This window comes from Amblyraja radiata, chromosome 2, assembly GCF_010909765.2.
Source record: "Amblyraja radiata isolate CabotCenter1 chromosome 2, sAmbRad1.1.pri, whole genome shotgun sequence".
NCBI lineage: Eukaryota > Metazoa > Chordata > Chondrichthyes > Rajiformes > Rajidae > Amblyraja > Amblyraja radiata.
The window spans coordinates 93,856,107-93,882,404 of record NC_045957.1 but is presented as its reverse complement, the minus strand read 5'-3'; the positions used below and the strand labels follow the sequence as shown (position 1 = coordinate 93,882,404).

General features: G+C 43.6%; 1 protein-coding gene across 2 annotated transcripts in view; it reads right to left on the bottom strand.

Moving 5' to 3' along the window:
- Positions 1-26,298, bottom strand: part of tpk1 (thiamin pyrophosphokinase 1) — a 354,474-nt gene that overhangs the window by 159,457 nt on the left and 168,719 nt on the right. For both annotated transcript variants that reach the window (XM_033050403.1, XM_033050412.1), the window contains exon 7: positions 15,196-15,342. In XM_033050403.1, the coding sequence (XP_032906294.1) occupies positions 15,196-15,342 (147 nt within the window). The remainder of the gene's footprint in view (positions 1-15,195; positions 15,343-26,298) is intronic.

The window sequence follows — 26,298 nt, the reverse complement described above, 5'->3', positions numbered from 1 at the left end:
GTTTGGGTGTGCTTTCTTGGCCATAGCATCAATGTGGTTGATCATGGTCAAACTGCAGTGGATTAAGACTGTCTGGGAGGCTGGAGTTACCGCACTCTCAAAACATTTCATAATGGAGTATGGAGGACGGCATGAACAGAGTCATTAAGCAGTAGAAACAAGGAACAGCAGACGCTGGTTTACACAAAAGGGCACAAAGTGCTGCTGTAACTCAGCCATGAAGGCAGCATCTCGGGAGAACATGGCTAAGTGACATTTGTACGTTTTGGGTCGGGATCCTTCTTCAAAGACAATATGTAGAAGGATCCTGACCAGAATCATAAAGCACATTATCTTATTTTTCTTTAGCAGGATCAAACTTGGGTCCCTGGAGTTGCGAGGCAGCAACGCCAACTGTTGCACAATCATGTTACTCACTTTTCCATAGTTTGAAAAGTGTTACTGACCCACATTGAAAGGAAAATTATTTCCCTTTCATTGTACTTTCCTCCGTTATTCACCAGCGATAGGATGGTAACTTTCTGGTAGAGATAATCTTGCCCAAAATTAGTGAGACTCACAGTCTCAGGGTCAAGTCATTGAGTTGCACTGCATCAAAACGGGCCTTGGGTCCAACCCATCCTAGATGATCAAATTGTTTCTCTATATATGGCCTTTAACCCGCTAAACCTTTCTGATTCATGGATCCGTCCAAGTGTGTTTTAAATGTAGTCAGCTCAGTGGCATTCTCTGCCGGTTTGTTCCATATATTCATCACCTATGTGAGAACAACCTGCTGCACATATCCATTTTAAATATCTCCCCTCTCATCCTGAATCTGTGCCCTCTAGGTTTAGACTCCCATTTTCTGGGAAAAAGACTCTCATGGTCTTATATACCTCTAGGAGGTTATCACTGCACCTCCCATGCTCAATGGAATTAGCCTTAGCCTATCTAGACTCTCCTCGTAACTGAAGATAGACCCAAAATGCTGGAGTAACTCAGTGGGACAGGCAGCATCTCTGGAGAGAAGGAATGAGTGACGTATCGGGTTGAGACCCTTCTTCAGACCTTGTAACTGGTCGATTAGATCTCAACTAGTGCAAATGTTGAGATGCAACAACTAGTTTTTTGTCTAGGCTTTGGGAGGAGAATAAATAAAGTCCGCATGCTCATTCCTCACTTTGGATCCTGTGCTTCTCATGGGAAAATGGTGTGGGAGACATTCAGATTTAGATGGGCCATCTACCATTGTTCAATATTCTCAGAGGACTTGAAGAATGACCATCCGACTGAGTTACCAGACAGGGAGTAATCAGAGTAAAGGAAATTGTTTTGCAGCTCACAAAAAAAATTACTTCAGCAGGAAAGTGCATTGTTGAGGGTGTGCCTCCTTAATTAATTAAGCCACATTAAAACCTCAATCTGATTTTTTTCCACTCTTCCAATAGTATAGGATCCCTGGAAATTTGTCTTAATATATGTTAATATTTTCACATTGCAGTTAGAATTCTATTTTGCACGTGCTTTAGCCTGCAATAACTTACATAAATAGCATATTTCATATTCAGTTAAGTTTCCAGTTGTAAATTATTTCTAAGTACTTTATGGCAAACTGCTGTACATAAGTTAGCAGAGGTCTCAATGAAATACTGACAGTGCCCCAAAGGCAATTTTCAAGAGAAACTGAGTTAAAAGAGAAGACCCTTCAATTCACATTCATTTCAAAGTTGACACATAATTTACCCAGACTGCGATGAAGATTTTAAAAATGTACTTTATGTCACATTTGTCATGGCTGGAAGGCAGAGAGAGCCATTAAGTAAATGGTGAGAATCAAGTGGAAATATTTTTGGTTCCTCGAAGGGTCAGGTGGTTATGGAAGTAAGAAATTATGTTAACAGATCATGGCGATCTTGTACAAACATACGAGCATAACGTGAGTAATGTTGATGGGATCTTTTTTATTTAATTTGATAATTACCTGCAAAAGGTGCAAAGAAAGTTTATAACTGAGCCCTGCAGGAGGCACAAGCATTAGGAACACAAATTTTGGCAGCAACAAACAATTATTAACAAAAGCCAAATTCAGATAATCTATATTACTAAAAGTCTGATCTTGACCGCTTTTGGCTCGCTGTGGTGTGATTTCCGAGAGAACGCCGCCACCTACGACCTTCATTTTTGACCACCTCGCTCAGAGCCCCCCTCCGCCTTCCGGGAATGGAGGATTTTTCCAATCGATGAAAAATCAGAGAGATATTAATGGGTTTTTTTTAATTGCCATTCTTTCTACTGCCCCTGCTGGTGGGAGAGGGGAAGGACTATAATACCCGGACGTGGTGTGCCTCACTCAGTCTCTGCATGATGGAGGAAGCAGAGGGTCACGTCTCTCTGAGCTCTGAATAACACTTAACACATGTCTACTCAACTGTGAGTCCCCTTAATGTGGTTTGAAAATGAAAATATGGTTGGTTTGAAGTAAAAAGGCACTACTGCAAATGGTTGTTTGGGTGCTTTGGGTTGAAGTTAAAAGGCACTACTGCAAATGGTGGTTTGGGTGCTTTGCCTTGAAGTTAAAAGGCACTACTGCAAATGGTGGTTTGGGTGCTTTGGCTTGAAGTTAAAAGGCACTACTGCAAATGGTGGTTTGGGTGCTTTGGGTAACTTCCTGTTTGCACTGTATATTTATTTTAGATAAAACGCTACCACTTATGGCTGTGATTTTTGGCCATCTTACTCAGTCCCCCTCCGCTCAGCAGGTGCAGAGGATTCTTCCCATCAATGAAAAATAAAAGTGTTATTAGTGTTTAAAAAATGTTGAGAATCTCTCTCCTGTCAATCACGCCATGAAGGCCACACCTTTTCTGGTGGGAAGGGGAGGGGTTATAAAACCCGGAAGTGTGGGTATGGCTCAGTCTCTGTATGATGGGGGAGGGAGAGGTCACGACTCTGTCTGAGCTGTGAATCAACTGAACACACTGAATGTCTACTGAACTGTGAATTTGGTGTTTTGTGTGGTTTTATGATGGTTTCACCCTGCATGAAATGGTATGAAGCTGCATTTGAATTTGGTGGCCTTGCACCCTGCTTGAAATTGAATGAAACTGCACTTGAACTTGGTGGCCTTGCACCCTGCTTGAAGTGGAATGAAACTGCAATTGAATTTGGTGGCCTTGCACCCTGCTTGAACTGGTATGAAACTGCACTGAATTTGGTGGCCCAGCACCCTGCTGAAAGTGGCATGAAACTGCACTTGAATTTGGTGGCCTTGGATCCAGCTTGAAGTGGTATGAAACTGCACTTGAATTTGGTGGCCTTGCACCCTGCTTGAAGTGGTAGGAAATTGAACTTGAATTTGGTGGCATTGCACCCTGCTTGAAGTGGTAGGAAACTGCACTTGAATTCGGTGGCCTTGCACCCTGCTTGAAGTGGTAGGAAATTGAACTTGAATTCGGTGGCCTTGCACCCTGCTTGAAGTGGTAGGAAACTGCACTTGAGTTTGGTGACCTTGCACACTGTTCGAAGTGGTAAGAAACTGCTTGAATTTGGTGGCCTTGCACCCTGCTTGAAATGGTAGGAAAATGGATTTGAATTTGGTGGCCTTGCACCCCGCTTGAAATGGAATTTCAAGGAATAGCCATGAGTCAACTGCCAGCCCACCAGCCGTGAGTGAGTTGCCAGCACATCAGGCTTGAGGGACTGAGCTGCCACCCCAAGAACCCATACCAGTGCTCCAGAAAGCCCCCCCCACTGGCCACCAATATTGAAATTGGTGGAGAGGTGGAATATTGCGTCGGGGGGCCCGCCCTCCCGTGTGAACATGGGACCCAACGGGTCCCACTTAGTCTTGTATATAATATTAGATAATATAAGTGCAGTTTCATACCATTTCAAGCAGGGTGCAAAGCCACTAAAGACAGCGAGTCGTACCCTCTCCCACCTCCATCTTGCAGAGACTGAGCCACGGCCACACATCTGGGTGTTATAGTCCCAGAAGGGGCGTGGCATTCATGGCATGATTGACAGGAGAGAGAATCTCAACATTTTTTAAACACTAATAACTCTTTTATTTTTCACCGATGGGAAAAATCCCCGGTACCTGATGAGCGGAGGGGGACTCTGAGTAAGATGGTCAAAAATCACAGCTGTACGTGGTAGCGTTTTTTCTAAAATCAATATAAAGCGCAAACAGGAAGTGGTCAAGATTAGACTTTTAATTATATAGAAGGCAAGGCAACTTTAATTAGGCAAGGCAACTTTAATTAAGCAAGGCAACTTTAATTTGGCAAGGCAACTTTAATTTGGCAAGGCAACTTTAATTAGGCAACACAGCTTTAGCATTTCCAAACCAAAGGCAACACAGCTTTAGCATTTCCAAACCAAAGGCAACACAGCTTTAGCATTTCCAAACCAAAGGCAATACAGCTTTAGCATTTCCAAACCAAAGGCAACACAGCTTTAGCATTTCCAAACTATATTTTCAAACCACATTAAGGGCACTGACAGGTCAGTTAAACCACTCACAGTTTAGTAGACATGTGTTCAGTGTTATTCACAGCTCAGACTGAGAGATGTGACCCTCTCGCTCCCCCATCTAGCAGAGACTGACTGAGGCACTCAACACTTCCGGGTTTATTGTCCCTCCGGAAGGGGCGTGGCCTTCAGGAGAGAATCTCAACATTTTTTAAACACTAATAATGTTTCATCGATGGGAAAAATCCTCTTGTCCTGCACAGCGGAAGGGGACTCTGAGTAAGATGTCCAAAAATCACAGCCGTAAGTGGCAGTGTTTTTTCTAAAATCAATATACGGAACACCAGGAAGTGGTCAAGATCAGACTTTTAGTAATATGGATAAAACAAATTATGAAATAAAAATAGAAAACACAGGAGTCAGCACTCAGGCAGCATCTGTGTTTTTAATTCAGTTTCGAGATACATGGAAACAGGCCCTTCAGCCCACCGAATCTGCGCCTACCAGCGATGCCTGTATACTAGCAGTACCCGACACACACTAGGGGCAATTTACAATTTTACTAGACCAATTAACCTACAACTGGTAGGTTTTATATGCATTGAATTAATTTTGTACACCAAAGTGATTACAAATTTTAAAAACAATTGAAAATTCCCATTTCATGTTTATTCAACAACAAGGTGTCAAGGTCAGTTTATTGTCAGATGTACCAATGAAGGTACAGTGAAATTCGAATGACCATACAGCCATACAAAAAAAAACAACAAGACACACAACTACATAAAAGTTAACATAAACATCTACCACAACGGATTCCCCACGTCCCTCACTGTGATGGAAGGCAATAAAGCCCAATCTCCTTATTCTTTATTCTGCCACGGTGTGGGCAGTTCAACCACCCGCAGTCGGCAGGATTGAAGCCCCCGCAGCCGGCAGTCGAAGTCCCCGCTTCGTGGCGATCTAAACTCCCACATCGGGGCAATCGAAACTCCCGCGTCGGGGCGGTCGGAAGTCCTGCGGCTTGGAGTCCCCGATGTCGGTCTCTAACCAGAGACTGTGGGCTCCGCGATGTTAAAGTTGCACAGGCTCCCAAGGTTGGAGCCCCAAAGACGACCCCCGACAGGGATCACGAGCTCCGTGATGGTAAGTCCCGCAGGCTCCCGGTCGATCTCCAGCAAAGGCCGCCAACTCCACGATGTTAGGCCTCAGTTCGGACGGAGATACGATACGGAAAAAATCGCATCTCCGTCGAGGTAAGAGATTAGAAAAAGTTTTCCCCAACTCCCACACCCCACATAAAATAAGCTAAAGAATACTATAAACAAACATTTGACACATACAAAACAGACACAGGGAAGGAAAGGATAGACAGACTTTGGGCGAGGCAACCATTGCTGGCGCCACCGGGTGGGGTTGATGTCAAAAATTTACAACAATGTTCCATATGTGGATGTAGGGTTTTCAAGGATTAGTTGTCACATACTGTAAATAATTTTATTGCAGCTTAGTGCTTGTGTGACATACTTTGTTTGAAAACACTTTTGTAGATAATCTGAGCTGTTTAGGTTTATTATGGTCATATGCACCGAGGAACAGGGAAAAGCTTTGTTTTGCATCATATCCAAAAAGATCAGACATATATATCAAACTTAAATATAATTGAGTCAAATACAAGTGCAATAAATAGAGCAAAGGGGGAGATGCAGATTACAAAATATAGTTATCAGCATTTTAGTGCATCTGTTTCATAGACAAAGTCCAATGTCCACAATAGTTCCACACATTTTCCATTTTCCACACATAGACTGGGAAACACATTCTGTAAATGGGCTGGATGGGTTGGAGTTTGTAAAATGTGTGCAGGATAGTTTTTTGCAGCAATACATAGAAGTACCTACTAGAGAAGGAGCGGTGCTGGACCTCCTGTTAGGAAATGAGACTGGTCAGGTGGCAGAGGTATGCGTTGGGGAACAGTTCGGAACCAGTGATCACAATACCATTAGTTTCAATATAATTATGGAGAGGGTCAGAACCGGACCTAGGGTTGTGATTTTTGATTGGAGAAAGGCTAACTTTGAGGAGATGCGAAAGGATTTAAAAGGAGTAAATTGGGACATCTTGTTTTATGGGAAAGATGTGGAACAGAAATGGAGTACATTTAAAGGTGAAATTTTAAGAGTACAGAATCTTTATGTCCCTGTTCGGTTGGGAATTTGGACACGGTTCGGAAAAAGAGGTCTACAATAATTATAGGCAGCATGGAGTAAATGAGGTGCTTGAGGAGTATAAAGAATGTAAAAAGAATCTTAAGAAAGAAATTAGAAAAGCTAAAAGAAGATATGAGGTTGCTTTGGCAAGTAAGGTGAAAGTAAACCCAAAGGGTTTCTACAGCTATATTAATAGCAAAAGGATAACGAGGAATAAAATTGGTCCATTAGAGAGTCAGAGTGTACAGCTATCTGCAGAGCCAAAAGAGATGGGGGAGATATTGAACAATTTATTTTCTTCGGTATTCACCAAGGAGAAGGATATTGAATTATGTGAGGTAAGGGAAACAAGTAGAGTAGCTATGGAAACTATGAGATTCAAAGAAGAGGAAGTACTGACACTTTTGAGAAATATAAAAGTGGATAAGTCTCCAGGTCCGGACAGGATATTCCCTAGGACATTGAGGGAAGTTAGTGTAGAAATAGCAGGGGCTATGACAGAAATATTTCAAATGTCATTAGAAACGGGAATAGTGCCGGAGGATTGGCGTACTGCGCATGTTGTTCCATTGTTTAAAAAGCGGTCTAAGAGTAAACCTAGCAATTATAGACCTGTTAGTTTGACGTCAGTGGTGGGCAAATTAATGGAAAGGATACTTAGAGATAATATATATAAGCATCTGGATAAACAGGGTCTGATTAGGAACAGTCAACATGGATTTGTGCCTGGAAGGTCATGTTTGACTAATCTTCTTGAATTTTTTGAAGAGGTTACTTGGGAAATTGATGAGGGTAAAGCAGTGGATGTTGTATATATGGACTTCAGTAAGGCCTTTGACAAGGTTCCTCATGGAAGGTTGGTTAAGAAGGTTCAATGGTTGGGTATTAATGGTGGAGTAGCAAGATGGATTCAACAGTGGCTGAATGGGAGATGCCAGAGAGTAATGGTGGATGGTTGTTTGTCAGGTTGGAGGCCAGTGACTAGTGGGGTGCCACAGGGATCTGTGTTGGGTCCACTGTTGTTTGTCATGTACATCAATGATCTGGATGATGGTGTGGTAAATTGGATTAGTAAGTATGCAGATGATACTAAGATAGGTGGGGTTGTGGATAATGAAGTCGATTTTCAAAGTCTACAGAGAGATTTATGCCAGTTGGAAGAGTGGGCTGAAAGATGGCAGATGGAGTTTAATGCTGATAAGTGTGAGGTGCTACATCTTGGCAGGACAAATCAAAATAGGACGTACATGGTAAATGGTAGGGAATTGAAGAATGCAGGTGAACAGAGGGATCTGGGAATAACTGTGCACAGTTCCCTGAAAGTGGAATCTCATGTAGATAGGGTGGTAAAGAAAGCTTTTGGTGTGCTGGCCTTTATAAATCAGAGCATTGAGTATAGAAGTTGGGATGTAATGTTAAAATTGTACAAGGCATTGGTGAGGCCAATTCTGGAGTATGGGGTACAATTTTGGTCGCCTAATTATAGGAAGGTTGTCAACAAAATAGAGAGAGTACAGAGGAGATTTACTAGAATGTTGCCTGGGTTTCAGCAACTAAGTTACAGAGAAAGGTTGAACAAGTTAGGGCTTTATTCTTTGGAGCGCAGAAGGTTAAGGGGGGACTTGATAGAGGTCTTTAAAATGATGAGAGGGATAGACAGAGTTGACGTGGATAAGCTTTTCCCACTGAGAGTAGGGAAGATTCAAACAAGGGGACATGACTTGAGAATTAAGGGACAGAAGTTTAGGAGTAACATGAGGGGGAACTTCTTTACTCAGAGAGTGGTGACTGTGTGGAATGAGCTTCCAGGGAAGGTGGTGGAGGCAGGTTCGTTTTTATCATTTAAAAATAAATTAGATAGTTATATGGACGGGAAAGGAATGGTGGGTTATGGTCTGAGCGCAGGTATATGGGACTAGGGGAGAATACGTGTTCGGCACGGACTAGAAGGGTCGAGATGGCCTGTTTCCGTGCTGTAAATTGTTATATGGTTATATGGTTATAGTGTGGAGGTGAATCTTTTAGTATCCTAGCTTATGGAAGGACTGTTCAGAAGAAGTTGTTCCTGATTCTGGTAGTCAAAGCTTTTAAGCTGCTATACCTTCTGCTGGATGGGGGCAGTGAGAAGAAGGTATGGCCGAGGTGGATTACATTTTTGATAATGTTGGCTGTTTTTCTGAGACATTGGGGTATAGATGGAGTCAATTGTGCAAAGTCTGGTCTGTGTGACAGATTAGGCGACATCTACAACTCACTCCAATTTCCTGCATTCTTGAGCAGAGCTATTCCCAATCAAGCTATGATGCAACCCAACTTCTACAACTGCTTCTGTGGTGCATCTGTAGAAGTTTATGAGTCATTGGATGCCACATTGTCTCAGTCTCCTCAGCAAATAGAGGTGTTACTGTGTCCTCTTGGCTGTCACATAAATATAGTTAGTCCATAACAGATCATTAGTAGTATTAAGTCCAAGGAACTTGAAGCTTTCAACCATTTCTGCTTCGGCACCATTGATGGCGATTGGGATATGTACTCCACCACGCATCCTGAAATCAATTACTAGCTCTTTCTTCTTACTGACTTTGAGAATTAATTGTCATGCCAGCATATGACAAAGTTCTCTATATCCTTCCTGGGCTCCATCTCATCATTGTTCATGATTAGGCCCACCATAGTGGTGTTGAATGCAAACTTGCTCTGGCATTTTTTATAATAGACATCAAGCATTGGGGCCACAAGCAGTTTCTGGCTCTGAATATTATGAAAGTGAATATCTTGACTGCACAACATTATCCTCCCTCCAGTCTTCCAGCACCTCGCCTGTGGCTATTGATGACACAAATATCTCTGTCAGGGTTCTATAGTTCTTTCCCAAACTTCCCACAATCTTCTAGGTTTCACTCGATCAGGTCCCTGAGATTTATCTACCTTTATGAGTCCTTCTTTTTCTTGCAGCCGCTTCTATAAGGCTGCAAGAAAAGGCTTAGGAACGACAGACTGGTGACCCCAACGTCAGTAGTGGGAAACTGATTGGAGGAGATTCTGAGAGACAGGATCTACATATATTAAGGTCAAGAACTAATTAGGCATTGTTAGCATGGCTTTGTGCATGGGAAATCGTACCATATAAAGCTGACTGGATTTTCAGAAGAGGAGACAGAGAATTGTTGGATTTTCGCAAGGCTTTTGACAAAGTACCGCATGGTAGACTGGTCAGGAAGGTTTAATCAAGGGATCCAGGGAGAGCAAGCCAATGGAGTACAACATTGGATTGGAGGTAGGATACAGAGGGTGGTGGTAGAGGATTGTTTATTCAGCCGAAGTACCTGTAACAAGTGGTGCGCCAGCAGAATTGATCTGGGTCCAATGTTGTTTGTTACTTATATTAACGGTATGGATGTGGACCTTGGGTGGCATGGATATTAAGTTGGTATATGATACTAAAATTGTTGGTAGAGTTCACAGTGAAAAAAGCTATCAAAGACGAAAAAGGGATCTTGACTGGTGCCTTTTTTCCTTGGAGTCTCGATCCATATAAAATCATATAGGACATATAGTCACAATATTTTGGTACATATGGAAAAAGCTGCCAGAAGAACAAGGAGAGGCAGGTATAATAATGACATTTAAAGGACACTTGGACAGGTAGGTGCAGGAATAGAAGTAGGTTTGAGAGACATGGGGCAGGGCAGCACAGTAGCACAGCTGATATAGCAGCTGCCTCATCGCGCCAGAGACCCAGGTTTAATCCTGACCTCAGGTGCTATCTGTTTGGAGTTTGCACATTCTTCCTGTGACCTTGAGGGTTTCCTCCATCCCAAAGATGTGCTAGTTTGGAGGCTAATTGGCCTGTGAAATTGTCCTTAGTGTGTTGGTAGTTGATGTGAAAGTGGGACAACATTGAATTTGCATGAATGGGTTATAAATTGTTAAGAGTGGACTCGGTGGGTCAAAGGGCCTGTTTCCATGCTGTGTCTTTCAATCAATCAAATCGGGACTAGCTCAATCACGCAACTAGGTGGCATGAATGAGTTGGGCCAAAGGGGCTCTATCTGTGCTGTATAGCACTATGACTATTATGCCCCTGTCCCACTTAGGAAACCTGAACGGAAACCCCACCCAAGGTTTCCGTGTGGTTCCCGGAGGTTGCAGGTGGTTGCCGGAGGTTGCAGGTAGTGGAAGCAGGTAGGGAGACTGACAAAAACCTCCGGGAACTGCACGGAAACCTTGGGTGGGGCGCAAAGTCTCCAGAGGTTTCCGTTCAGGTTTCCTAAGTGGGACAGGGGCATTACATCATCAAAGCTCTGACTCTAAACACATGTGGATCTTTCCACTATTAACCATGTCAAGGCATGATGTAATACTATCTTTAAATATTTTCAAAGCAATTATCAGCAAATAGACGTATCATTAAACATTGTAAGAGATATAAACGGCTGCAGATTGTAGAATCTCTAGCACATAGTGAACTGGCGGAATTCAGCACCTGCGGAGGGAAATGGACAGTTGACGTTTCGGGTCCTGACCCTTCTTCAAATGCTTCTGGGTCAGTACATGGTCAAAGAGCAGCAGCACTGTCGGAATCGCAGAGGGGAAGCATTGAAAGAGAGTCTCTTGGAACTCCCATCAGAGAGAGGAGGAGAACTTCTACCAAAGTAGGCATACTTGGGGTAGGGGACTTTGCAGTGGAGCAGGAAATAGGAGACAAGAAACTGCAGATTCTGCAATCCCAAGCAAAAAACAAAACTACATTTGTGGAGAGAAATTGATCAACAAGGTTTTGGGTCAAGACCTTTCATCAGCCTGAAGAAGGGTTCTGACCCAAAATGTCATTTGTCAATTTCCCTCCTTAGATGCTCCTTGACCCACTGAATTCCTCTAGCAAGTTTTGTTTTGCATCTTTTTTTAAATAACAGTCGCTATTTTCCAGTTCAGTGGCATTAACCTAAAACTGTTTTTTTTGGTCAGTCAAAAACCAGAAAACAAAAGCAGTATTCATAACTTTCAAGGCACTGGACTATTTAACAGTTAACTTCACCTTCATAGTTTTGGAAGCCCACAATACAGCGACAACAGAATAGTTATGGATTGAAAGCTCTCCCTTTAAAATGTGCTGGCTTATCGCTCTGACACTAAAAGAATCACAGTAATACAGAAAACAGAACAGTAAATGCAAAAACTGAAAATTTGAGCAAAACACAAATTGGTGCATTTCCAGCCACAAGGGACTGTTTTACTGAACATAGAGAGTTTTCATCAGAATTGAGGTGGAAATATTAGAGTGAATGAGAGATCTTGAATTTCATCAATATTTCTATGTATTTCTATGGTTGTAGCAGAGAAGTAACGGAACTGAACAACTTATTATTCCTAGGAGACGAAAAGACCTGCAGATGCTGGAATCTTGAGAAAAACACAGTGATGGAGGAACTCAGCAGGTCAGACAGCATCTGTGGAGGGAATGGACAGGCGATGTTTCGGGTCAGGGCCCTTCTTCGGACTACGCTGCAGGGCAATGCTGGTAGCAATTTAAGTTTTCCTACTTCTATTTGGCAATTAGCTTATTTCCAAATAGAATCTTTCCTACATTTCTCACCAAAACCCACCCTTCAGGATAGAAACATAGAACAATAGGTGCAGGAGTAGATCATTCGGCCCTTCCAGCCAGCACCGCCATTCAATATGAGCATGGCTGATCATCCAAAATCAGTACCCAGTTCCTGCTTTGTCCCCATATTTTGTTGATTCCTTTAGCCCTAAGAGCCAAATTTAACTCTCTCTTGATAACATCCATCAAATTGGCCTCCACTGTCTTCTGTGGCAGAGAATTCCACAGATTCACAACTCTCTAGGTGAAAATATTTTTCCTCATCTCAGTCTTAAATGGCCTACCCCTTATTCTTAAACGGTGACGCCTGGTTCTGGACACCCCCAACATCGGGAACAATTTTCCTGCATCTAGCCTGTCCAATCCCTTAAGAATTTTATGATTCTATAAAATCCCCTCCCATCCTTCTAAATTCCAGTGGATACAAGCCCAGTCGACCCATTCTTTCATCATGTCAGTCCCACCATCCCAGGAATTACTCTGCTGAACCTACACGTCAATCCCTCAATTGCAATAATGTCCTTTCTCGAATTAGGAGGCCAAAATTGCACACAATAGTCCAGGTGCGGTCTCACCAGGGCCCTGTCCAACTGCAGTAGGACCTCCTTATCTGCCTTATATCTGCCTTCCTGTTCTTGTTCTTCTTGTTCCGCTATTTAGTTCTTCCTATTATTAAGATAATAATCTGCCTTCCTGTTCTTGCCACCAAATTGGATAACCTCACGTTTATCCACATTACACTGCATCTGCCATGCATTTGCCCACTCACCCAGCCTATCCAAGTCACCCTGCAGCCTCATAGCATGCTCATCGCAGCCCACACTGCCACCTAAGCTTTGTGTCATCTGCAAACTTGGAGATGTTACATTTAATTCCCTCGTCTAAATCGTTAATATATATTGTAAATAACTGGGGTCCTGGCACCGAGCCTTGTGGCACCACGCTAGCCATTTCCTGCCATTCTGAAAAGGACCTGTTAATTCCTACTCTGCCAACCAGTTCTCTATCCATGTCAATACCCTACCTCAAATACCATGTGCTCTAATTTTGCACACTAATCTCTTGTGTGAGACCTGGTCAAAAGCTTTTTGAAAGTCCAGATAAACCACATCTACTGGCTCTCCCTTATCCATTCTACTTGTTACATGTTCAGAAAATTCCAGAAAATTAATCAAGCATGATTTCCCCTTCATAAATCCATGCTGACTTTGACTGATCCCAATGTGCTGCTATTAAATCTTTAATAATCGACTCAAGCAGCTTCACCACTACCAATGTATGGCTAACTGGTCAATAATTCCCCGATTTCTCTCTCCCTCCTTTCTTAAAAAGTGGGGTTACATCGGTTACCCTTCAGTCCACAGGAACTGATCCAGAGTCGAGAAAACATTGCGAAATGGTCACCAATGCATCCACAATTTCTAGGGCCACCTCCTTGAGTATTCTGAGATGCAGACCATCAGGCCCTGGGGATTTATCTGCCTTCAGTCCCAACAGTTTACTTAAGACTAAATCAAGAGAGAGTTGGAATTAGCTCTTAGGGCTAAAGGAATCAAGGGAGGTGAGGAAACGGGGTAGCAGGAACGGGGTACTGATTATAGATGAACAACCATGATCATATTGAATGGCGGTGCTGGCTCGAAGGGCCGAATGGCCTACTCCTGCACCCATTTTTCTATGTTCTATGTTTCCTGACTAATGTGGATTCCAGTTCCTCCCTACCGCTAGATCCTCGATCCTCTAGTATTTTTGAGAAATTGTTCGTGTCTTCCTTAGTGAAGACAGAACCAAAGTACTCGTTTACAAGTACTCGTTTACAAGTACTCGTACTTGTTCTGCCATTTATTTGTTTCCCATTATAAATTCACCCCTCTCTGATTGTTAAGGGGCTGTCCCACTTCTGCGACATAATCTGTGAGTTTAGAAGAGTTTGCCCTCGACTCAAACTCGCAGCATGGTTGACACGTGGTCCTAGGAGGTCCTACGAGGTCACTGGAACTCTCCTTCATGCTCGAAGGAAGTTCCCGAATACTCGTGGGCTCAGCTAGGTCGCTGAAAAGTTTTCAGCATGTTGAAAATGGTTCAGCGAATAAAAATTGGTCGGCATGGTTCTTTTTAACTCGTAGTGTGGTGGAGTGGGGTCGCTATTTAGTTACAGGCAGTCGAGGGCAGCCGTAGGCAATTTCCTTCACTGACCGGGCATTTTAATTGGCTCATTGGAGTTTTCAGGACCAAGGAAAACCGACCGGTAGATAAAATGCCCGCTAAACTTTATTATAAGTTGACTGGCTTCTTTAAAGTGTCTCCCCCCTTCTCCTCCCCCCTCTCCCCCCTTTCTCTCTCCCCCCCCCCCTCTCCACCCCCCCCCCTCTCCCCCTCCTCTCCCCCCCCCCTCTCCCTTCTTCCCCCCTTCTCCCCCCTTCTCCCCCCTCCCATTCAACAATTAGCTTTATTTCAAATATGTCCAATGTAATTTTTGTCATGGTAACCGCAGTTGAGGCAAGCTCATTGCAAGTTAGTAAAAATGTTGCAATTCCACTAGAATCACAGTACAAATTGCTGTTTTGTCCATTTTTCTATTATATGGAATTCCTGATAGAGCTTCTTTGTACCTTCAAATCCAACCTTATCCCTTTTCTCCGAGTTATCTCTGCCATTCAGGTGTTCAATGTTCTCACCAAATTCAGGTCAGCAAAGGCTTTTGAATCATACTTTTTTCAGTGGTTTGGTTTTCTTAAAATCATTGATCATAGACAGATTACACCATTGAAGAGCAAGGACACGAAGAATAATTCACCGCTGCTTATAATAACCACCATCAATGAAAAATCCAAGCATTTCTGACAAAAAGCAATTCACAGAAGTTCTTTTGCCAATCTACTTGCTCAAAGGAACAATTTACAGGTAAAGTTGAACACTTACAGACTGAAGTAAATATGCCAGGGACGTTTCTTGAATGATCACAACGGGCATCTTTGTCATCTTTGTAGCATGAAAGAGAGTCTCCACACTGGCCATGATCTGGTCAAAGCGTCCAGCAAGGCCACCAAGTACGATCACGACATCAACCTGGCCAGAACAACAACAGGAGTTTCCATTATAAGTTCATAAGTTAAAGGACAGAATTAGGCTATTTGGCCCACCAAGTCTACTCCACCATTCAATCATGGCTGATCTATCTTTCCCTTTCAACCCCATTCTCCGGCCTTCTCTCCTTAACCCCTGACACCCGTACTAGCCAAGAATTTATCAATCTCCACTGTAAAATATCCATTGACTTGGCCTCCACAGCCTTATGTGGCAATGAATTATACAGATTCACTACCCTCTAACATAAAGACATTTCTCTACATCTCATTTCCAAAGGCACATCTTATTATTCTGAGGCTATGGCTCCCCTACCAGTGGAAACATCCACTCCACACCCACCCTATCCAGGTCTTCCACTATTCGATGTTTCAACTGTCTACTGCTGTTCTCATCACACAGAATAGATTATATATTAACATTTTCTATAAAAATGAAGTTATCAAGTTATAATGCCAAAGCCAATATCTTATTGTTCTCAATGGAGAATGCAAGAAGCAATTAGTTTCAAATCAGAGCTTCTTTGTGATTTAAAAAAGTATACACTTTAGCCCATTGTGGTCTTAACTTATTAATGTAATTCTATGATCTAAAGCATTTAAAGTTTAAATGCGCTATAGTAGAAATAATTATTTCTTGGTGATAAATCAAGCTGTGGGTTGCTGAAGCTTTGAAGTGTATGATGTGGTTTATTTTATGTGATAATAGTGTTTCGCAGCAGAAACTGCACAACTTCATTTGCTGATACCATGTTGAATAAAACACATTGCATAATGTAACTAACCAATGAATCTCAAAAAAAGGACAATGTGAATAGTAAGATTAAATGAGAACTTACCAGTTTGAAGTTTGATCTTTATTTTATGAGGGGTTACGTCGAGGGATTACGTGAAGACCCCGCCAGCACACATGCGCGTCAATCTTCAAAGCAGCGGTGTGAAATCACAAACAGTAGATGAAATAAACATAGTAAGATAAGAGAAACTAGAATACCAGTTGACTTTTATGATGGAGGGTGGACGTGGAGGGCACGTAATCCCTCGACGTAACTCCTCATAAAATAAAGATCAAACTTCAAATTAGTAAGTTCTCATTTCTTACTATTTTACTTCGGAGTCACATGAGTGACTACGTGAAGATTTTAAACGATCTGTGATTCCATGCCGTGGAACGAGTTCCTGCCTCACACACTGCCGTAGTTGACCAAAGGAGGAAGTGTGTTAACGTATTCAGACATGATAATGATAATAGTAACCTCCCTCAACCGGAAGGAACTATGAACAGAACCTAACATAGAGTTGGTAATTACACCCGATCTGGCAATGGGTTAGTACTAAATGTGAGAAAGATCGCTAGTTTGACCATCCTGCAATCGCTAGGATGTGGTCCCGCTAACTTCCATAACCCTGCTGCTGAGGTTGTTGCAGCCTTGTTGGAGTGAGACATGAAATGTCAGTGTTTACTCCTGTATAAGCCAGACCTGTAACCACCTGGAGATGGTCTGTAGTGATATCTTCTTATGAGGCTAAATGTAACTAACAACATTGCTAGATCAGAATCTCTAAGGCTCTTAGTGACCTTAACATACTGGTGTAGATGTGTGACCATACACAATCGAAGGTTCATGGGATATGTGAACATCTAGTTTGAGACCTGGTGCCCCTTCCTATTCTGCTTGACTAAGTCATAAACATAAGTGTTATTCAGCCTGCAGATATAATCATTCTGTCCAGTCACCGTTTATGCAATGACTGGACCCGTTGTGCTGCATGCAGCGCTTCGAGCATAACCACTTGTAAGTGAGTTAGACCAAGGACAGGGATGTAGCTGGAGCCCACCAGCGATGCGACGTAGCACAATGTTAACACCCCATATCTCTGCGTCCCTAGGCCTGGGAGGTTTCGAGTTGCAGATATCCTTCATAATCTAGATCTCAGAGGGTGAGACCCGACAGAGTGGATTCTGCTCCTCCCAGACAGTATCATGAAAAGGCACTTTAAACATGATTGTCAAGCCCTCATATGAGCCTGAACTACAAGACGTCAGTCATCCATGCCGAATTATGTCATATAAGCATAAAACAAATACCTCCCATCTCCTTATGAGGAAATACTGGTATTTTTTGGTGCTATCCCTGCGACCAGCAGTGAGCACGTTCATGGTTGGTTTAACAACCCGAGCCGCAGGAACGGTCTTCTCAGGGTCTGTAAGTCAATGAATTGATTATATCATGCTGAGGATGGTTTCCCGCGTCACGGCTAAACCAGCAACTTTTGTGTCTAGAAATAACCATATAAGGTTCTATCATTCCCCACATCAGTGGGAACCATGGCTGTCTAAGCCCGGCAGGCTCTATGAAAAATGCCTGAGGCGGGAACTTGCTGAATTTTGCAAACTCGTCTGATGAGGCGGTAAATGGAGGAAGACATTCCTCCCTAGTGTAGCGAGAATGTAACCATCACTACTGATATGCCACATATTTTTTTGCAACTGGTGATTGAGCCTGGATGCAAGCATCTCGGTCTTTAATGTTCACAATGTATTTTAATACTTTGTGATCCAACACCCATATTGCGTACCCTAATGAGGTTAGGTAAACTATCACCGGATACTTTGACTTGTTTGCACCCATGTGATTAACATTTACCATCACCGAAGTATATCAACTTGGACTAGAGCATGCAGATTAGGCATATTCGCACAAACCTTTAATCCACAGAATGCACCCAGTGTCTATAGGTAGTTGATACCATATAACTGAAGAATTAGTAACTCTCCCATCCACCTCTGTAACTAGAGATGGTATGAGCAATTTCACAACCTGAGCAATAGCATCAGTTTGTAATTTAACTGAAGATTTACTGATGAAAAGTTAATGGAAAGATGCTGAATATTGTCCGTCCACCATGGTGATTATGGTAGTTTAAGCTGGGAATAGCATAGGGCTGGTAACAATGACCACATGGTACTTGAGGGCTTACTTCTTTTGCATGCTGTATAGTACTGATTGTGCACGGGCCCAAATAGCACAGCTGAAAGCCAATATATATTGTCAATTACACTTGATGAATAGAAGGCTGTTTGATAATAACAAGGTTTGTTACAGGCTTCAATTAATTCCAATCCCTTGCCTCAGGGCGGAGTCCCAGTCGATTAATAGAGTTAAAGGTAAATCCCAATAATCAATCATTTCAGTTGGTATCAACTTAAATTTAACTGGACGGATGAGAATCCCAATTTCTCAAATAAGTTTTATGGCTGATACAGCTAAATTAGCAAAATACAGCGTTTAAAATATCATCCAGATAGTTCTTAACAATGTTTTGTAGCTCTGAGCAGCCGAAGCACTAGTTTTAGTAGTTAGTAAATAACCCGGGAGCTGAAGTTAGCCCATTTTGCAATGTTTTTAACTGTATCATTGCCCCATCCAGTTAAATTTCAGATATTTCCGGTGCCCTGTGAATGAAAACTAACCCCATGGAAATTAAATAGTCACGAAGTTTCCTTTTCAGAAACGTCTATACTGCACATGCGAGTTGAGCTTGTTGATAATGAACAGGCCACATCTGCCATAATAGCGAACCTGCCTCATATTTCCGAGACTGTCTCGCTTGTGTACTGTGCAGTATAAACTCATCTCATCCGTACAAACAAAGTGTAAATATTACCTTCTTGTAAATGGTCCACAACCCCATATTTCGGAAAGAACCAGAGCCACCTTCCTTCAAGGTTATCGGTGGTTTTATGGTAAGCCCAAATGGCCCCCGATGCGGGTTCGATTTTCGTTCTTGATTGGAGCGTATGTCTGCTGGTATATGTCGACCCCATGTCTTTCCAGGTGCATGGTATCTCCCAGCCGGCATCTGTTCGCCGGACATGCTTCCGAGTTCAGAGTCAGTTGCTAACTGACCCCTCGCACTTACCTTCACAGAAGGGAGTTTTGTAGGCAGCCCTGAAAAGGGTGCTGCAGCGGGCTCTCGAGGAGACCTGCGCTGATTTGGCTCCTCCATGGCCATATCAGGATGGGTAAAACATCCGAGGACGAACCCATGTCGGAGGGGACCCTCCTGGCCTAACTTCAGTCTAGGCCTTTCAGACTCCTGATTTAGCTCTTACCCTCCTCGGGCAGCCGTAGCCTGAATTCGCCGCCGGCTACCCGCTCTTCTGCGGTCATAGCCGTGTCTTCCACATGGTCCCCGTAGCTGAGGTTTTCCCCAAGCACGGTTCTACCCGCGGCCTTTTACACGGTCCCCATAGCTGAGGTTCCGACCCTGGACCTCCAGCAGGAGCTCTGAAAGCTTCCTGCAATAAAAAGAGAAGTTAAAAACTTACCTTCAGGTTTGAGCTGTTGGAGCAGCGCACCACCAGCCTGTCGTTGCGCAATGCAAGAGACGATATGACGCGCATGCGTGCTGGCGGGGTCTTCACGTAGTCACTCACGTGACTCCGAAGTAAAATGGAGAGGTATTTAGTATAATATTTCAACATCATTGAACCCATATGTTCTTTGACCTTGTGATGAGATTTTTAAAGTTAGCTTTGATTTTCTGACCCTTGGAATACCTGTTGATGACTAACTGACAGGACATGCCTTAATTATCAGTCAGAAGAAGCCTAATTGCTGGCTAGTTAGTGAACTGACCACACTTGTTGTCAAGTATACACAAGGAACGGCAGATGCTGGAAATTTGAGGAAAAAACACAATGTGCTGAAGTGGCTCGGTGGGTCATGTAGCATCTCTGGAGAACATGGATAGGTGCCGTTTCAGATCACTCCAGCTGATTGTGTTTTTTACACTGTTAAGGTCGGCCCCACACACTGATCACTGAAATCATAGAAACATAGAAAATAGGTGCAGGAGTAGGCCATTCGGCCCTTCGAGCCTGCACCGCCATTCAATATGATCATGGCTGATCATCCAACTCAGTATCCTGTACCTGCCTTCTCTCCATACCCCCTGATCCCTTTAGCCACAAGGGCCACATCTGACTCCCTCTTAAATATAGCCAATGAACTGGCCTCAGCTACCTTCTGTGGCAGAGAATTCCAGAGATTCGCCATTCTCTGTGTGAAAAATGTTTTCCTCACCTCGGTCCTAAAAGATTTCCCCCTTATCCTTAAACTGTGACCCCTTGTTCTGGACTTCCCCAACATCGGGAACAATCTTCCTGCATCTAGCCTGTCCAACACCTTAAGAATTTTGTAAGTTTCTATAAGATCCCCCTTCAATCTTCTAAATTCTAGCGAGTACAAGCCGAGTCTATCCAGTCTTTCTTCATATGAAAGTCCAGACATCCCAGGAATCAGTCTGGTGAACCTTCTCTGTACTCCCTCTATGGCAAGAATGTCTTTCTTCAGATTAGGAGACCAAAATTGTATGCAATACTCCAGGTGTGGTCTCACCAAGACCCTGTACAACTGCAGTAGAACCTCCCTGCTCCTATACTCAAATCCTTTTGCTATGAATGCTAACATGCCATTCGCTATCATCCTACTCACTATCAAGATTGGCCTACACACCCATCACTAAACTGGCCACATTTGCTATCAAGGTCAGTCCCACACACTGAACTGACCACCACTCACTGTCATGGTCCTTGCTTCACAATGTTCGATGGCAAATGAAGTCCCCCAGTCTTTGCATTGGCAGAATTTTTCAATTCAACTGGCTGGCAGGGCGGCAAGACATCTGGCCCAGTGAAACGCAAGATTTTCTCGGAATCTGTGGCTGAGTCTGGAACACTGGCGATGGGGGTTGGGCAGTAGGGGAAAGTTTGGTTAATGTTGTTAATTTAACGCAGATGGTGAGTGCCTGGTATACGCTGTCAGGGTGGTGGTGGTGGTGGCATGTACAATAGTGGCATCTAAGAGACAGTTGAATAGGCACATGGATATGCAAGGAATGGAAGGATATGGATTATGTGCAGGCAGATAGGATTTGATCTTGGCATCATGTAAGGCACAGGTATTGGGAGCCAAAGGTCCTGCTCCTGTGTACGAAGGAACTGCAGATGCTGGTTTAAAACCAAAGAGAGACACAAAATACTGGACAGTGGGACAGGCAGCATCTCTGGAGAGAAGGAATGGGTGACGTTTCGGGTCGAGACCCTCCTTCAGACAGTCCTCTTCCTGTGCTGTACTGTTCTATGTTGAACACGTTCAGTGATTTGCTTTCATAGTCTAAATTAAATAGATATTGCAGTTATCTGGTTATTTGAGTTATTATTGCAGCTGAATTAAGTGTTTCTCTCAATTTCCTGAAAAAAAAATCAACCTTATAAATCTGTCTTCATAACCTACTCCCCAAAGTCCTTTAGTAATACCTTTGCTTCTCTGAACCCTTTTTAATGTAGTCCCCAGCAATTATGTCACCAATGTTTATGGTACGCAGCCGCCTGTACTAAACAATTTCCCATATCTACTCTCCATTACCCTAGACATCAATTATAAAGGCACCATTTACACATATTAAGCACTTTGACTATTTTGGGCAGTTCCATAAGCTTTTTGCACTTTAAAGTACGATTATCTTATTATGTAATCTTCTCCAGTTAATATTTTAAAAGCTCCACTGATTTCAGTCAAATTGAAGTATTAATAAATGTATTTCAGCTGTGCTGCTAACTGTACATGTAGAGGAGCTAAGAGTCTCTGCACTGCAGTGTAGTCAACCTAACACTGATTGTTTCGGGAGCATGGTGAAGGAATGACTAACAGGAACGCATGCATTTACACACTGTAAGGGCTCAATTTCTATTGTCCTGTCTCACCTCATTACAATACTGATGACTCCACATGAGTAAATTAAAAGCTAGAAAATTGAGCTGTGATGCAATTGTAGCTGAGGTACTCGAGTGGTGAGTGGCAATGTCTTTCATTGTCCACTTTTCCGTTTTACTTTCATTTACACAAGGAAAATAGTATTAATACAATCTCACTTTTTCTGGTAGGGATTATATGATGTCAACATTCAGCGGCTGTTGCTGATAATGATAGGTGTAAATTGAACATTATGTGAGAACATATTAAGTTAACCTTGGGACGATCACTTGAAAACGTTTTAAATATCGATATTCAGAAAGATTTTCATGTTGTCACATTTGAAACAGAAATAATTATTGTGCAGCGATGGAATGAAATCTTTATGCCATTGTAAATGACTGGCAAAACCACACCGAACATTCAGTGTCCAGATTGGTCTCTGTACCCTTGAGGTTTGCTTGCCAGAAAGGTGCATCTGATGGATTCCAAGGTAAAGTGAGTTGTTGGATGATGGAAACTTGAACTGGATGTCACTATTCTGTTGTGAAAATATTGGAATGTTTTCCTTGGCTGACAGGTCAAGCACACTGAACTTCAAGGGTGGTGTTGTTGAGGCAATTTAAGTTAAGGGGTGTGCAGGGAACTTAAGATGTAGAACTTAAGGTGCTCCACCATATAGGAACATCATGGCTAATCATTTACTTCAGCGCCATTTTCCTGCAGTAACCATTTCCCCTTGACTCCCTTAATATCTGCAATTTACTGATCTCTCTCTTAGATATACTGAGCCACCCAGTCTCCACAGCCCTTTTGGGTACTTCTAAAGATTCACTACTTGCTGATAGTCATTCAGCACGGAAACAGACCCGTCGGCCCAACTTGCCCATACCAACCAATATGCAACATCAACACTAGTTCAACTTGCCCGTCATTGCTCCATATCCCTCTAAACCTTTCCTATCCATGTACCTGTCCAAATACCTTATAAATGCTCTCATAGTACCTGCCTCAACTACCTCCCTGGCAGCTCATTCCATATACCTACCACACTCAGAGAATAAATTTCTTCTCACTTATATCTAGAATGGATGATCACTTATTTTGAGACTATGACTACTTATTGGAAACACCATAACTGCATTTCAGCACTTCAACTCCCCCTCCCATTCTCCGTCCGACCTCTCTGTCCTGGGTCTCCTCCATGGCCAGAGTGAGCAACACCGGAAATTGGAGGAACAGCACCTCATATTCCGCTTGGGGAGGCTGCATCCTGCGGGCATGAACATTGAATTCTCCCAATTTTGTTAGCCCTTGCTGTCTCCTCCCCTTCCTCAGCCCTCGGGCTGTCTCCTCCCATCCCTCAGCCCTCGGGCTCCTCCTCCTCCTTTTTCATTTCTTCTCCCCGCCACCCCCCATCAGTCTGAAGATGGGTTTCGGCCCGAAACGTTGCCTATTTCCTTCGCTCCATAGATGCTGCTGCACCTGCTGAGTTTCTCCAGCATTTTTGTGTACCACTGCATTTATTCAGTCAGGCTCCTTAATAATTTTGTATATTTCAATTAGATCATCTCTCTTTTTTGGAATCTCATGAGTACCGGATGAGCTCACCTGATACAACAAATTTTGTATCCCTGGAATCAATCTGGTGAAATTTCATTGTATTTCCTCCAGTGCAAATATATCCTTCCTCAGTTAGGGAGATCAAATTTGTACACAATATTCCAGGTGCAATCTCACCAGGGTTCTATATAATTGGAGCAGCATATCACCGGCCTTGATTTCAAATCCTCTTGCAATAAAAGCTAATGCACCATCTGTCTTTCATATTGTTGCTGTACATTACCATTCAGTTGATTTTGTACAAGAAAGCTCAGGTCCCTCTGAACACCAATACATTTCAATCTCTCATCATTTAAAAAGAATACACTGCTTGTCAACTTTTACCACCAAAGTGGATCTGCCACATCTGTGCTCATTCACTGAACCTGTCAATATAGAATAGAATAAGAATAGTTTCTTTATTGTCATTGTAACATGAACCATGTACAACGAAATTGTAAAATGTCAGCCAGTCAGTGCACCATTCAAACATTTCTAAAAGCTAACGATACATACAAGGTAAATATTTAAAAAAGATAAACAACTAAAATAAATATCATAAAAATAGCACGCATAAACACCCAGCCCTACATCCTTCTGTCGATTTCACAGTCTCTTAGTATGTATCGCCCCTGCGTTCCTTGGCGGCTACATTTAGTGCCTTTATAGCAGTGGGGTAAAAACTGTTTTTAAGTCTGTTTGTCCTTGTCCTTGTAGATCTGTACCGTCTGCCTGACGGTAACAGTTCAAACAGGGAGTGTCCGGGGTGGGAAATGTCCTTTATAATACTCTGGGATTTTTTGATGCAGCGGGAACTGTGTAAGTCCTCCAAGGTAAGGAGAGGGCAGCCGACAATCCTCTGGGCGTTGTCAATGGCCCTCTGGAGCGCTTTCCTCTGAGCCGCTGTGCAGCTGGTGTACCATACGCATACACAGTATGTTAGGATGCTCTCAATGGAGCACCGATAAAAGGACAGCAGCAGTCTCTGAGTGATGTTATTCTTCCTGAGCACCCTCAGGAAGTGCAGTCTCTGCTGGACCTTTTTCAGCAGCGCAGAGGTGTTCACGCTCCACGTCAGGTCCTCCTCAATATGGATTCCCAGGAAGCGGAAATCCGCCACCCTCTCCACACAGTCCCCTCTGATAATTAATGGTACCATGTCCATTTTATTCTTTCTGAAGTCTATTATTATTTCCTTTGTCTTTAAGGTGTTGAGGAGCAGGTTATTTTCTCCACACCACACTGTCAGCTGCTCCACCTCATCCCGGTAGGCGTACTCGTCCCCCCAGAGATGAGTCCCACCACCGTAGTGTCATCCGCAAATTTGACAATGGTGTTGCTGTGGTGGGCGGGGGTGCAGTCATGTGTGTAGATGGTGTAGAGCAGGGGGCTCAGCACGCAGCCCTGTGGAGAGCCGGTACTGAGGCTGAGGGCCGTGGATGTGTGATGGCCCACTCTGACTCTCTGGCTGCGACCCGACAGGAAGCTATTTATCCACATGCAGGTGGAGTGTGGAAGTCCCAAGTCCCCCAGTTTGTCCACCAGTTTGTGGGGAAGGATGGTATTAAAGGCAGAGCTGTAGTCCACAAAGAGCATCCGCACGTAGCTCCCCCGCTGCTCCAGGTGGGACAGTGCAGCATGGAGAGCTGTGGCTACAGCGTCCTCTGTAGATCTATTCGCTCTGTACGCAAACTGGTGGGGGTCAAAGCTTCGGGGCAGGAGTGATGTGATGTGACCCCGGACCAGCTTTTTCAAAACACTTCATCACCACTGGTGTGAGTGCGACTGGCCGGTAGTCGTTGAGGCTGGAAATGTGGGGTTTTTAGGCAAGGGGACTATGGTTGCGGACTTCAGACAGGGTGGAACAGTGGACTGGGCCAGAGACTGGTTGAAAATCCTCGTACAGACTCCAGCCAGCTGGTCAGCGCAGTCCTTCAGCACGCGTCCAGAGACGCCGTCGGGTCCAGTAGCCTTCCTTGGATTGATGGCCCGCTGCGTGCGCCTCACCTCATGCTCCTCTATCTTGAGGGTTAGGCTGCTGTGGACCATGTGGTGTGATGTGGCTGTCTCGGGTGGCTCCACTTCAAAGCGAGCAAAGAAGAGGTTCAGCTCCTCTGCCAACGAGGCGTCACCTTCAGCAGCTCCAAGGTTGGTCTTGTAGTTGGTGAGATACTGGATCCCCTGCCACACCTGCCTGCTGTTGTTGCTGTCCAGGTGGTCCTCTATCTTCCTCCTGTAGTCTGATTTGGCCTCTCTGATGCCTCTCTTCAGGTTAGCTCGGGCCGTGCTGTATAAAGCCCTATCGCCAGACCTAAAAGCGGTGTTCCTCTCTTTTAACAGCTGCTGGACCTCCCGGGTCATCCAGGGCTTCTGGTTGGGGTAGACCCGGATGCGTTTGTCCACTGTGACCGTGTCCATGCAGTTTTTAATGTAACACAGTACACTGTCTGTGAACACCTCCAGGTCCCGGTGTTCAAACACATCCCAGTTGGTCCTGTCGAAGCAGTCCTGCAGCTGCTGAGATGTTGGGGAAGTCCAGGACAAGGGGTCACAGCTTAAGGATAAGGGGGAAATCC